The 11,929-nt window shown below is 33.3% G+C and overlaps 2 protein-coding genes and 1 long non-coding RNA gene across 6 annotated transcripts; 1 reads left to right on the top strand and 2 right to left on the bottom strand.

Moving 5' to 3' along the window:
• Positions 1 to 531: 531 nt before the first annotated feature.
• On the bottom strand, positions 532 to 2,206 carry LOC143586606 (uncharacterized). Its single transcript, XR_013144736.1, has 3 exons — positions 2,095 to 2,206; positions 1,960 to 2,028; positions 532 to 880 (listed from the first exon to the last, which is right to left on the bottom strand). It is a non-coding gene; the product is annotated as an uncharacterized LOC143586606 (long non-coding RNA).
• Positions 2,207 to 4,089: 1,883 nt separating this feature from the next.
• LOC143586605 (anther-specific protein LAT52-like) lies at positions 4,090 to 5,000 on the top strand. The gene has a single exon (XM_077068117.1). It carries the CDS (start codon positions 4,420 to 4,422, stop codon positions 4,942 to 4,944), a length of 525 nt encoding a protein of 174 aa, XP_076924232.1. The 5' UTR covers positions 4,090 to 4,419; the 3' UTR covers positions 4,945 to 5,000.
• A 287-nt stretch (positions 5,001 to 5,287) lies between these two features.
• LOC143586593 (E3 ubiquitin protein ligase DRIP2-like) lies at positions 5,288 to 11,626 on the bottom strand. Of its 4 annotated transcripts, none has more exons than XM_077068107.1 (8): positions 11,427 to 11,626; positions 11,120 to 11,348; positions 10,582 to 10,681; positions 9,195 to 9,519; positions 7,539 to 7,933; positions 6,685 to 6,732; positions 6,020 to 6,092; positions 5,288 to 5,806 (listed from the first exon to the last, which is right to left on the bottom strand). In XM_077068107.1, exons 2-8 carry the CDS (start codon positions 11,226 to 11,228, stop codon positions 5,588 to 5,590), a joined length of 1,269 nt encoding a protein of 422 aa, XP_076924222.1. In that variant the 5' UTR covers positions 11,229 to 11,348; positions 11,427 to 11,626; the 3' UTR covers positions 5,288 to 5,587. The 4 variants fall into 4 exon arrangements, with proteins under 4 accessions (XP_076924222.1, XP_076924221.1, XP_076924223.1 ...); XM_077068106.1 differs by having other exon boundaries at positions 11,120 to 11,345; XM_077068108.1 differs by having other exon boundaries at positions 11,120 to 11,298.
• Between the last annotated feature and the right edge of the window lie 303 nt (positions 11,627 to 11,929).

The following is an 11,929-nucleotide window of genomic DNA, read 5'->3' as shown; positions in this document are numbered from 1 at the left end:
TCCATTAAAAACTTTCTTGATAGACTTGGGCAAAAGGTTAAGATTTTTATCAAGATTTTCCAAACTGGCCCCACCCGACCCGACCTGTCCAAATTTTGCAATGCAAGCACAAGTAGAAGTTCAAATATTTCCAAGATTTTCCAAAAGATGTACAGAATTCATAGAAATAAAAAGGTTCAAGAAAAATTAATGTTTGTAAATACAGCAGCATAATGTGAAAACAATTGAAATTGAAATTGAAATTGAAAGTTATTGCTTCCTTCCCCTTCCTCTTTTGACAGGCTGTGCTGTTTGTTCTTTTCCGGTTTCTGTAATATCAGCTGCACAAGTAATAAACAGTTTTTATTTATCATCATAATATATATAAAAAAATTTTATCTGCATAGGTTATACACACAAAAAATTGGGTTCAGATTAGGTTTGCATTCACAAGACGGATTTTGTCTCAATTTAGGTGGCAAAAAAAGCAGGTAGCTCAAAAGGGATGGCCTTTTTTTTGTTTGTTTTTAGTTGGAGCAAAACGGGTCAGATTGACACACAAAGCATTTCATTGTCACTTTTTTCAATTTTATTAAAAACTAACACGGTCAGTAGATTACAATTATAATCTACATTTCTTAATGTAACAATTTAGGAGGTTGTATGCAAAAAAAAAAAAAAAAACACTCTCAGCGACCTTCAACCCGTTTGACTTGCTACTTTTAGCTGAATATTTGAACCCGTTTGAGAAAAAAAAAAGACCCAAATTGACAGACTCATAAGTATAGAACAAAGAAAGGACAATACTTTCGGGACCACGAGCCATAAGAGTAAAGAATATGTTGTTGAGCTTCTCCATCTTTTTAGCATCCTGTGCTTGATCCGTCTTATATTTGAGACACTAAAACAAATTCATCCACAAAAGATCAGATATTAGGATCAAACAGAATGAAATTTACAAAATTTAGATCATTGTAAATAGGAACACAATATATATAGGAATATAACAACTCTACTTAAATTCTTAGAGTTGCATTTTCTTTTCGTATTTCAATGTATAAGAAAGGTTTATAATTCACTTGAAAAAATGTAATTTTTGGTCTATTGTACCAACCGGTATGGTCCTCTTCCCTTAACAAGTTCATTGATTTGCGTTTGGTTGCTCGAGTGAAGACTCCCAGGGTCTCCTTGTGGTTTTAAAAGGTGTGACTGGGGTGTGAGGCGCTTAAGAAATCAATTTTGGTGCTTGAGGTGGTGCTTCATGTAACTACGGGTTTAAATTGGTCAAAAATAGGGTTTGTAGAGGCTTATACGTAAAAACAACCACAAGGATGAAGAATTTATAAAAGGTTTACTTGATAAGTAAAACAGATGAGATTGTGTATAAGGTTTACATGACCCGGTATCTCTCATGTGAATGGAAAAAAAAAACAATGTGAGATTTGTGTATAAGGTATCAGAAAAAATTACACTTATCTCTCTGCTGAATTGGCAAACTAAGTAATTGGACTACTTAAGACAATACTCTCACCAAGTCTAGGGGCACGTTCTTTTCAAAACCAACAGTATGTTGAGAACCACACATATATGTAATTAGACAAAATACTATCAATATCAAAGCAGCAAACACATAGGGTATGTTTGGCAAAACTAGCTGGTAGCTGTAGCTGAAAGCTGTTAGTTGGTGGCTAAAAGTTGTAGCTGGTAGTTTTTTAGATATATTTAGATGTTTGGCAGAGTAGCTGTAGCTTTTAATAAAACGTATAAAATTACTAAAATGAGCGTAACTAAAAACAATAATAGTAAATGTATTTATTTTAGAAGGTTATTTAATTTCTAAACACTACTAGTAGAAGCTTTAAGTTTTAAGCCTTTTCTCATAACCTAAAAGCTTCAAGCAACCTTAAACCAAACAGAGCTTAGCTTTTTTTTAAAAGCTAGTGTGCAATGGGATGAAATTAAAATTAAGAATAATAGTACCTGTTTGTCGTCAGTGACCTTGAGGACCAATTTACCATCAGAATGTCTGTATTTCATCACGTATCGAGTCTGCAATTCAAAATAAATTAGATCGGAAGTAATCGAATAAAAACACAAGAAAGAAATTGAAGTTACGTTTTGAGGACTAGTGCGGAACAACTGTATGGATCGTTCGACAAAGTCATCCCATGATATCACGTACACCATTCTTCAGAACACCTGCAACTGACGTCTTATGAGGGTTTTCTTTTCGAGTAGCCCCAATTTAAGACCATATTTATACTTTATTTTCTTTTCCTATTAATTAAACGAAAATTGTAAAAATTACACATTTTACCATACGAATAGATAATAATCGGGTTAGGCTAAACGTACATTCCATGTAAACTTGTCATACCCTCTCCCTCTAGACTTTCAATTTTATTTAATCTAATATGTTTTTGCAAAGCTTGTCATAGTAATAATATTGATTATTTTTTATGAAGTTTTTTTTTATTTTCTCTTTTTTTGTGTTTATTATTTTTTATCATAATAATAATATTTATTATCATTATAAAATATATTTAAAGAAATAATGATATAATCGTTTTATAAAAACGATAAAACGATTTGTATATTTTTATCTTATTATGTGTCTTCCGAAAATAAAAAAAATCATTTGAGTATATTTTGTTAAATTCAGGCGTATAAGATTACTTTCATATTAGAAACGAATCAATTTGTTGATTAAATCGATATTATTTAATAAACAATTTTTTGTTAGGTTCAAAATGATGTGGTGTATCACATTAGAAGAAAAGAATTCATTGTTTTTTACATAAACAATTTTTTTATCATTAAAAAACAATATTTTTATAATATGAAAAAAAAGGATAAGAAAAACTCTTTGCAAAATAAAAAAAAACTAAACTTTTTAAAATGATAAAGATAATAAAATGGTAAGGGAAAAACAAAAAGGTTTAAATCGTATTAATGTAAAACTTGAAAGAGCGGGTATGTTTAATAAAAATGAAGGGGGTGGGGGTACGCTTAACAGCTTCCATAATAATCCTATCTTATAGATAAATATCTGTTATAATTTAATTTTACATCAATTGATTTCAACTGATAACTGACAAAAACAAAAAAAATCAATTTGAAATCTTAATGGATGTCTAATGCTAATGAGAAAAATATAATTGTAAAATATGGGATCGATGACAAAAATATTTTCAAGTGAAATTATAATCAGTCAACTATAAAAAAGTTAGATTATTAAAATTCAATTTTCCTTATACCGGAAATAAACTAATTTTACTCTATTTAGTTAAACAAATCAAACTCATATATAAATTTAAACAACTCAAAACATCCTTTCTTTTGAATGATTGGCTCCTCTATGTGTTCGTTTTGGAACTAATAGTATGAAAAATAATAATAATTGTGAAAGCCGCTAATACACTTATACAGGATGAGTATCATTACAGAACTGTTAAATTATTTAAGAACTTGAAGGAACCCTTGAAAACGAACGTTTTTTATAAAAAAATTTGTATGTTAATGTTCTTTGAGAGTAGTTTTATCATTTTTTATATCTATATCTACGATTACAATTTTGAAAATTAGTTTTTATACATATCTATGTTTTGTTTTACACCTATGTAAATTTGTTAGTATAAAAATTTTACATATATGTAAACTTATGATTAATATATGTAATCAAAAACTTTTATATAAAATATGATAAAACTAATCTTAAATAATGTTAATATACAAAAAAATTTAAAAAATTGTTTGATAGTTAAAGATTTCTAAGAGTTCTTAACTTTATTAGAGTTATTAAATGATACCAACCCATATATAAAATGATCATATTTATCATTTTGAATCCTCAATTTGTGATTATCGCTACAATCACAAAACTTTGAAGAACCTCAAGTTAGTATTTTACATCGTCCTATTTCAATATGATATAGTATTTTATTTAATCTCAAATACCCTAAAAACATTGTGACAGAATGACAACCGAATCCATATATCAATCAACAAAATTATGTTGTGGTGATAAGATGCATCTCATCTATCTATACGTATAGATAGAGGGTTTAAACCATGCGACACATAAATTTACATAAAATGGTTATGTTTTTAAAGGATACTTATCTTAATGTCTCCTAAAATTAGGATTTTATGTACGTGTATAAATGGAAGTAAAATATATATACATTTTTTTTCTTTTTTTTCTTTTTAAAGTAAACATACATATTTTAAAATGTTGATGGCAAAGTTCTAAAAAACTAGAAGCCTAATGTTTATTCCCGCCACTTTCTCTCAACCTCATCTTTCCCCATCAAAACCCCTTCTCATTGCCCCATTTTAATCCTCCTCATTCTCCTCCTCCTCCCACCATCACCCACTACCACCCCATCACCGCCACGTAACCGACAAACCAACCCTTTTGTCAACCAAAAATCTAAAAAAATGATAAATCACACCGTGGTCTTGGCCCTTTTATGCACCATTCTACCAATAGCCGGTCTAGCGACTAGTCGGCCCACTGCCACCTCCCCCTCACCAGCTCCATCATCCACCGATGACGGATCCTTCATAGTTCAAGGCAAAGTTTATTGTGACCCATGCCGGATTCAATTCCCGACCAAAATCAGCTACCCGGTCCCCAACACGAAAGTGACCCTCCAATGCCGCAAACGAGAAAATGGGGCCGAGACTGCTAAGGTGGAGGGGAAAACAGATTCTAGCGGCATGTATCGCATCACCGCCACCGGGGACCACGAGGAGGAGATATGCGATGTTCGGGTTACCGAAAGCCCCGATAAAAAGTGCCCCGAGGTGATGGATGATGAGAGCGTTGCTCGGGTTTCTTTGACCGATAAAGATGGTGTTCGGGGCAATACCCGAAAGGCGAACCCGATTGGGTTCATGGTTAAGGAAATTGATCCTCGCTGTAAGGAGATTCTCGCCGAGATTGGTATCACCGGAATTTAAATTTTGGTTTTAAATGGTAGTTATATTTAGATTCAAACTAATTATTTTTCTTTTAGAAAAGTTTAAATTATATATGAAAACCTAATTTAAAATGTATTTTAGGAGCTTGTAATCTCTTCTTATAGATGGCTTTTAAAAACATTCAATAACGGTTGGTTTTATTTATATATTTTGTGAAGCATTACTATGTATTTTTTTGTTAGGGGTGCTAAAAAAGAGTCGAAAACCGACTCAATCATCGAATCAGGCTAAATTGGACGGTTTGATTTACGATTTGAAAACTGGCTTTCACGATTCCATTTACGTCAACTGGCCGACTAAACCAAACAGGCCACATTTATCTAACTTTGAAATTATAATACGTATATGTTACTAATCTAACCAGTTTTCTCGTTAAACGCTTTAATATGTAAAACCTTAGGTCCTTTCTTTAGCCTTACTGTTCTGATAAACGTTTGAATATCATCTATGTGAATGTAAAACCGGAAAACTGTCAAACCGAAAGAAACACAAGCACAATTAAAAACATGATTGGCTTCTAGTTAAAAAAAGAAAAGAAAAAAACACAATTTCTTTAAAATCTCATCCAACATTCAAAAATTATAACCAAGCAATCTGACAAAGCAAAGCAACGAAACTGAATTCACATAACCGGTTTAGGTTCATATATTATCCCATTCGTGGGCCCCGGGATCATAGCAGTAGCAGGCTTCTTGGCATATGATATTTTCATGACAAATTCATGTGCAGATGACCCAATTTGTGCACTTACTGTGTCATTGTGAGCTTGTAGCCATTGCTCCATTAGATTACACAACTGCTGTGTAGGGCCCACCGGCCGACCCATGCATCTGAGCTCCACCTGCAAGCGTTAAAACAATTGGTAACCGTGAGAGGAGAAAAAGGTCGATTTTAACAGGACAAACCATTAGTTATAGTTTTTGATCATCGTAAGCCAAAACTAAACCATTACTAACAGTTTAGGTTCGGTCTGGTTTCATGATTTGGGCTTTTTGAACCATCACGATAAAAGATTGCATAAAATATGATCAATATAATTGAAATATTCGTTTACCTCATGTTCACTTGGAAGTGCCAATTTGTTCATCACTAGCTTTTGGATAATTGAAACAGGTACATTTCCATCACTATAGACGTCAAATCACAAAAGTTAGAACATACAATATTTTATGATACAAATAAATGTAAGAAGTTGAATAAAATGGTAAGAAGTTGAATAAAATAAAGATGAAGCAACTTGAATACAATTAAGGGTGTAAATTTATTTTTGTAGCTTTAGCTCGGCTCGCTTATTGTTTATTAATTATAATTTTTATATATAGCATAATATATATTGGTTAGTTATTTTTATCACAACTTTATATCATAATAATATTTATCACATAAATATATATTTAAAAATTAAAATACTAAATGAAAAACTATATAAATACTAGGCTCGTCTAGGCTCGCAAGCCAGCTCAATAAATGAAGCTCGGGCCCAGGCCCGTTTATTAAACAAGTTCATCTCTAGCCTCGAGCTTGTTTAAGCTTGACTTGAATCAAGTTGATCTCAAGTAGCCCAAGATCGGCTTGACCAACTCTGTTTTTAGTTACATCCTTGATGCATTTGACTCGACATTAATTAAGATTAGACAAACAATACGAAAACAAGCCAGTTAAATAATTTATTCACATCATTAACACACTAATAAAAATCGGAGGGTAAAGAGAACTCACTTTAATTTAACATAGCGTCCTTCGATCTGGCGCAAGGGTTCTCCTTCCCTGAAAAGCATTGAAAGAAAATCAACAATGTGAAATTGCAAAAAGATGGCGTGGCAAAATTGGTTGACTTTGGTCAAAGGGGTACACTTTTGGTATGGGTTGAGTCAAAACACTTTTTCCCCCTTTTATAAATTGTAAGTGTGGTATTTGGTGATAATCTGATTTTCTATATAAAATTATTTTAGAGGTTCTATGCCTTTGACCCGTTTCCTTTTATATATATTATTTTAAATTTACCTTTTTTTTTCCATTATAGGTAAAACATAGCACATGTCTTGTCCATGGGTCCAACCCAAAAAATTGACACGAACCCAAACACAAATCTGAAAATCAAGTCAAACACATGACACGGATTCGCAGGTTCAAACAACCGTTAACCCGATTTTTTTTAATCTTTTATTGTATTGCATATTAATACTTTAAAATATCAACTTTAAGCAAAAAATAAAAATTACATTTTACTTACAAAATCTTATGTCAATTAATTTTTCAAAATTTTAACTTTAAGCCAACCAATTTAATTAATGTCAAAAAACTAATTCTAGAAATACAAAATGCTTTAAACGGGTCGACCCACAAAACTGCCAAGTTGACACGAACATGACCCATTTAACCAAACGAGTCGGCAGGTTTGCGATGGGTCCAGGTTAAAAATTGTCACCTCAAATGTGTTAAACGAGTCAACCCGCCGGATTGACACGAACATGACCCGTTTAAGCATGCGGGTCGGCGGGTCTGACCCAAAATGACCCAAACCCGTCAAAATTGCAACTCAAACTGTATTAAAGCATAAAAGAAGTACTCACTGTTCTTCAAATGGAACCAACTGGAACCAAATAGGATATGTTTTTTTCCCTGGGCCGTCACTATTGCCGCCAGCATTTACCACAGCTTGGGTGGTCGTAACACTCGGGCTGCCAGCATCTTTCTTTTTATAATTTCTTCTAAATTTTTTGGGTTTTATTGATTCAATAGCATCATTAGCTTCATGATGATCATCTTGAACGTTAGATCTTTGTAACGGGTCTTTTCCTTTATTTTTGGGCAAGTTTTTTGGTTCTGATTTTGAAGACTTACTCCTGCTTGCTGCTTCAACAAGATCATTCAAAGCTTTCCAGTCAACTTTATCGGCCCATGGTTGACCGTCTTCGTTTTGTTCATCGGATTGAGGACGGGTAGATGGCTCAGCAGTAGAAGGATTCTGCATTTTCATGGTTATCTTTTGTTAAAAGATATTAATAAGTCTAAAAAGATGGTGACTTTGCCATAATTAGAGATTTTTTTTTTTTTTAGCAAATCAAAATTTTATGATATTTCATAGAAACATCCAAACGATTTACAATGAAGTGGCAGGTAAGCGGGCAACAAGCTACGCCGCAACCCCCTTTTGGATAGCAAACCCAATCCGACTAAAAATAAAGTTTTGATTCTTTAGAGATTTAAAAGCGGTAATCTCAACCCATTAACCAAAAACGGGCAACTGCCAGTTGTACCAAACGGTCCAAAATTACGATTGACAACCTCCTGGACTGTGTTATTAAAAAATTTAACTGCTTTGATAGTATAGCATTTGTAATCATATTAAATACATCAAATTTCATCAAATCAGAAAAATGGACACATAAGGGTGACAGTTCAACCCATCTAACCTGTACACGGACTAAATAGTACCCATTTCATCCAACCCCATTTGACCTTTAGGTGACCATTTAAACAATAAATAATTTATGGATTATACTTTGCCTTTAACATGTCACACGAATCGAAATTTTCCCATTGTCAGTTTATATGTTCACAACTAGGACTGCAAACGATCACTTAACTTACAAGAGTCGAGTGCTCAAACTCGTCTAGGCTAGACCTAGACTCATTTAGCTTATGAGAGCTCGAGCTCAAGCTCGGCTCGTTTCTAGCTCTGTTTCTAAATCACAAGCATGGATTGTAAGTACTTTTTCAAGCTTGGCTCCGACCTCCGGTTCATCTCATTTATTGTTTATTAATTATGAATATACATTTATATATGTATGTATATATATATAATAATTTTTATTGTATGTATTGTTTGGTTTTATCATAATTTTATATATTATAATAGTTATAATAAAAATATGTATTTAACATATTAAATAAAAATCTCATGAGGATGGGCTCTTTTACTAAACAAGCTTATTTTGGGCTCGAGCTTGTGTTAGACTGTAAGCTCGGCTCGATTCTAGCTTCAAGCGAGCCGGGCTCGACTAGCTTACGATCGGTTACACCTCTACTTACAACCTCCTACACCACTAATGAATTAAGATTTGATAATTTTTTATTAGTATAGTTTTTAGAACTAAAACACAACTTTTTGACCCAGACCTTATACCCGACCCTGTTCTAAAAACCCCTTTTGACCCAGACCTTATACACGACCAACCTGTTTTGACCCCTCTAGTCAAACAGTCAAAGTTGTAAGTCTTGCTTACCTGTTTAGAGTTGTGATTTATCCGGTTTGAAGTCTCACGCGAACTGGAACTCTCTTGGGAATCTTCCATGGAATCTTCTGCTTTCTTGGCCCGTTTCTCAAAAGAAAAACTTGACCCTCGTAATTTCTTCCTTGAGGTAACTTTTGACCTTTTTCCGGTCAATGGAGTTTGCGTTGACATTCTTGGAGTGTTGACTACAAGTGATGAAAGTGATCTTTCTTTTCTTCTTGATGGTATTGCTACTGAAGCCACAATTTCAGGTATCCCCGGTCTTCGTTTGTGTGGAAAAATTTTGGCCCGCACATCTTCCAAACTATGGTCAGCCCTGTTTAACGCAAAAATATAGCCTAAGAAGAGTTGACTTTATAAAAAGCCTAAAACTTTTGAGTTATTGCATAAAATGATAACCAGCTATTGTCTTTCTTTTCACCAATAAAAAAGCCTCAAACTTTATAAGCATAATTTATAATCTGTACAAGTTCTATGTAAAAATGCTGATGGACAGATATATGTAAGTAAGTTTGAACATGTTGACTTTCTTCAGGTCTGGTGATATGAAAAATAGTTACTTGCTGACATAGATGTAAATTCTGAAGTTGGAATATGCTTCCTTACACAAAAATAAATTTTTTAAGGTTACACATAAGAAAAACAGAGTAGTTTGTCAATGGGGAAAGTAAGCAAATTGTAAAATTTGCAAATGTATTAAAAGAAAACCCACACATAAACCACTCTTAATAGATTCACTACTCCATTAATGAATGAATGTAAAAAGGGTTGCATGTCATTGCAGTTATATAAGATAAATCCGATTTACAGTCGGTCAATTTTACATATATCTCAATATTCAGTTTTAAACAACAACTCATTGCATGATTATCCAAATCTTATTGAAACTTCAAATTGCAATAATTATGTTTGACACGCATCCAACGACCTATAGGTTTAACTCAAAGATTCTAGATCCTTATGTTTTCTTTAATATGCCATAACATGCACATAAAGATGCCTACTCTTAGACTTACTTCAAAGACAATTCAAAACAGATATTGTGAACATAAATCCATCTTACAAAAAGTATAATCAATAAGAAAATTCCACGTTATCTCAACTATGTGTGGTTGAATACTGAATGACTTCGGCGTTTCTCTTTTGATGTGTGTTGTTGCATTATACATATATCATACGGGACGGATTCATATGAGAACCATTACATAACAAGGATCCAAGGGACCAACTTTTAAGGTATTTAATCGGCCAAAAGGTTGTTTCTTTGGTATCTAATTGTTTTATGGTTTTCAATTTACCCTCTCTACATACATATATCTATATTACTATATGTACACGTGTGTGTGCGTGTGCGTAGAGAATGACTGAAAAAGAGGACCTCAATTTCTCCAAAGGCACACATCCAAGGTCAATCTCGCATATTGGACAGCATTCAAGTTCTTCATCTGTGAGCTTCTTTCGAATACACTTCCTGCAGACTATATAACCAAAAGACAGACAGTAAATAGCAATTTCATTGGAATAAAAAATAAAACAAAAATCCAGAAATAATGCTAACATATATGTGTTAACAACATAAAAGCTCTCATCTCTGTTTATTATTAATCACATTAGCTTGTATTATTTTGGAACAATCAATATTAAAATAAATTATAAAATTAGGGAAACTCAAGATCACACCTCTTATTTCAACCTATGCTTCTTCATAAAACAGAATAACAAAACAATTCTGAAACTTTGGATTAATAAACACTCAAAGCTATAAAATTGGGAATCACGGGTGAAATCACATATAAATTGAAGAAACTATACAAACAAAATCATAAACACATGCACAAATTCACAAAAATCAAGCTCTAAAGTAACAATTAAAGAATCAAAAAACAATATAATAAATAAATAAATAAATTACTGACATGTATGAAGACATTCAGGGATAGTGGTGGCATATTTCAACAACTTATTACAAATAGGACATGTCATGCACGCCACCAGATCATCTCTTCGTACTTTGACCACCGACATCTTCAACTAGCAATACGTCGAACACCTGGCGTGCCACATCATTAAACACACGAACAAACCCCACGTCAGCCTGCACCCAGATGCATGTTAACTAGGAAACACATGGAACTCAATTACCTGCTGCATTGACCACCAAAAACACTCAATTGAAGTAAACTGTAATGAACGCATGATAATTGATGCGAAAAAGTGACGTACCTTGGATCGGAGTGATGGGGGTTCGGGATTGTGAGATTGAGCAGATGGGTGTTGATGATTTGTGGAGAATTGACGTGGGTTGGTGGTGGATTTGACGATAGGTGTTGATTGATCGTCTGTCTGGAAATCGAAATCAAAGGTGCTAGAGAGAGAGTGTGTGTAGAGAGAGAAGGAATGAAGAAGAGTAGAAGACTTGTTGAAGTCCGTAAATGCAAAATAAGTATATATGGACAGACCCAACACTTTCTTGGATTGTTTATATATATTTTTTTAGGGTATGCAATCAAGCCAATTCTTTTTGTTTTTAACGGTATAGAATCTCACGTGTAAACCTATCATTTTGGGGCTATGTCCAAGGCCGACTTTTCGACCATCGTGAGACTGTAGCCCCTGATGCGCGGGAACCGGATAAAATCCTTAAACCCTCTCTCCATGTCAGGTTCGAACCCGGGATTAAAGTCATGATTCATCATTTCACCAATATGTCCTTCAAACTTGTCCAG

The sequence above is a fragment of the Bidens hawaiensis genome, unplaced genomic scaffold (genome assembly GCF_021521415.1).
Source record: "Bidens hawaiensis isolate Kalapana, Puna unplaced genomic scaffold, B.hawaiensis_p1.1 tig00034716_1, whole genome shotgun sequence".
NCBI classification, from domain to species: domain Eukaryota; kingdom Viridiplantae; phylum Streptophyta; class Magnoliopsida; order Asterales; family Asteraceae; genus Bidens; species Bidens hawaiensis.
Note: the sequence above shows the minus strand (reverse complement) of the source record. Positions and strands in the feature narration are given on the sequence as shown.

Coding starts and splice junctions, on each gene's coding strand:
- LOC143586593 (XM_077068107.1), bottom strand. CDS start 11,228: ATGTCGGTGGTCAAAGTACGAAGAGATGATCTGGTGGCGTGCATGACA. Junction 7,934..9,194: donor TAAATCACAACTCTAAACAG/GTAAGCAAGACT, acceptor ATGAAAATGCAG/AATCCTTCTACTGCTGAGCC. Junction 5,807..6,019: donor CACTTCCAAGTGAACATGAG/GTAAACGAATAT, acceptor TAACGCTTGCAG/GTGGAGCTCAGATGCATGGG.
- LOC143586605 (XM_077068117.1), top strand. CDS start 4,420: ATGATAAATCACACCGTGGTCTTGGCCCTTTTATGCACCATTCTACCA.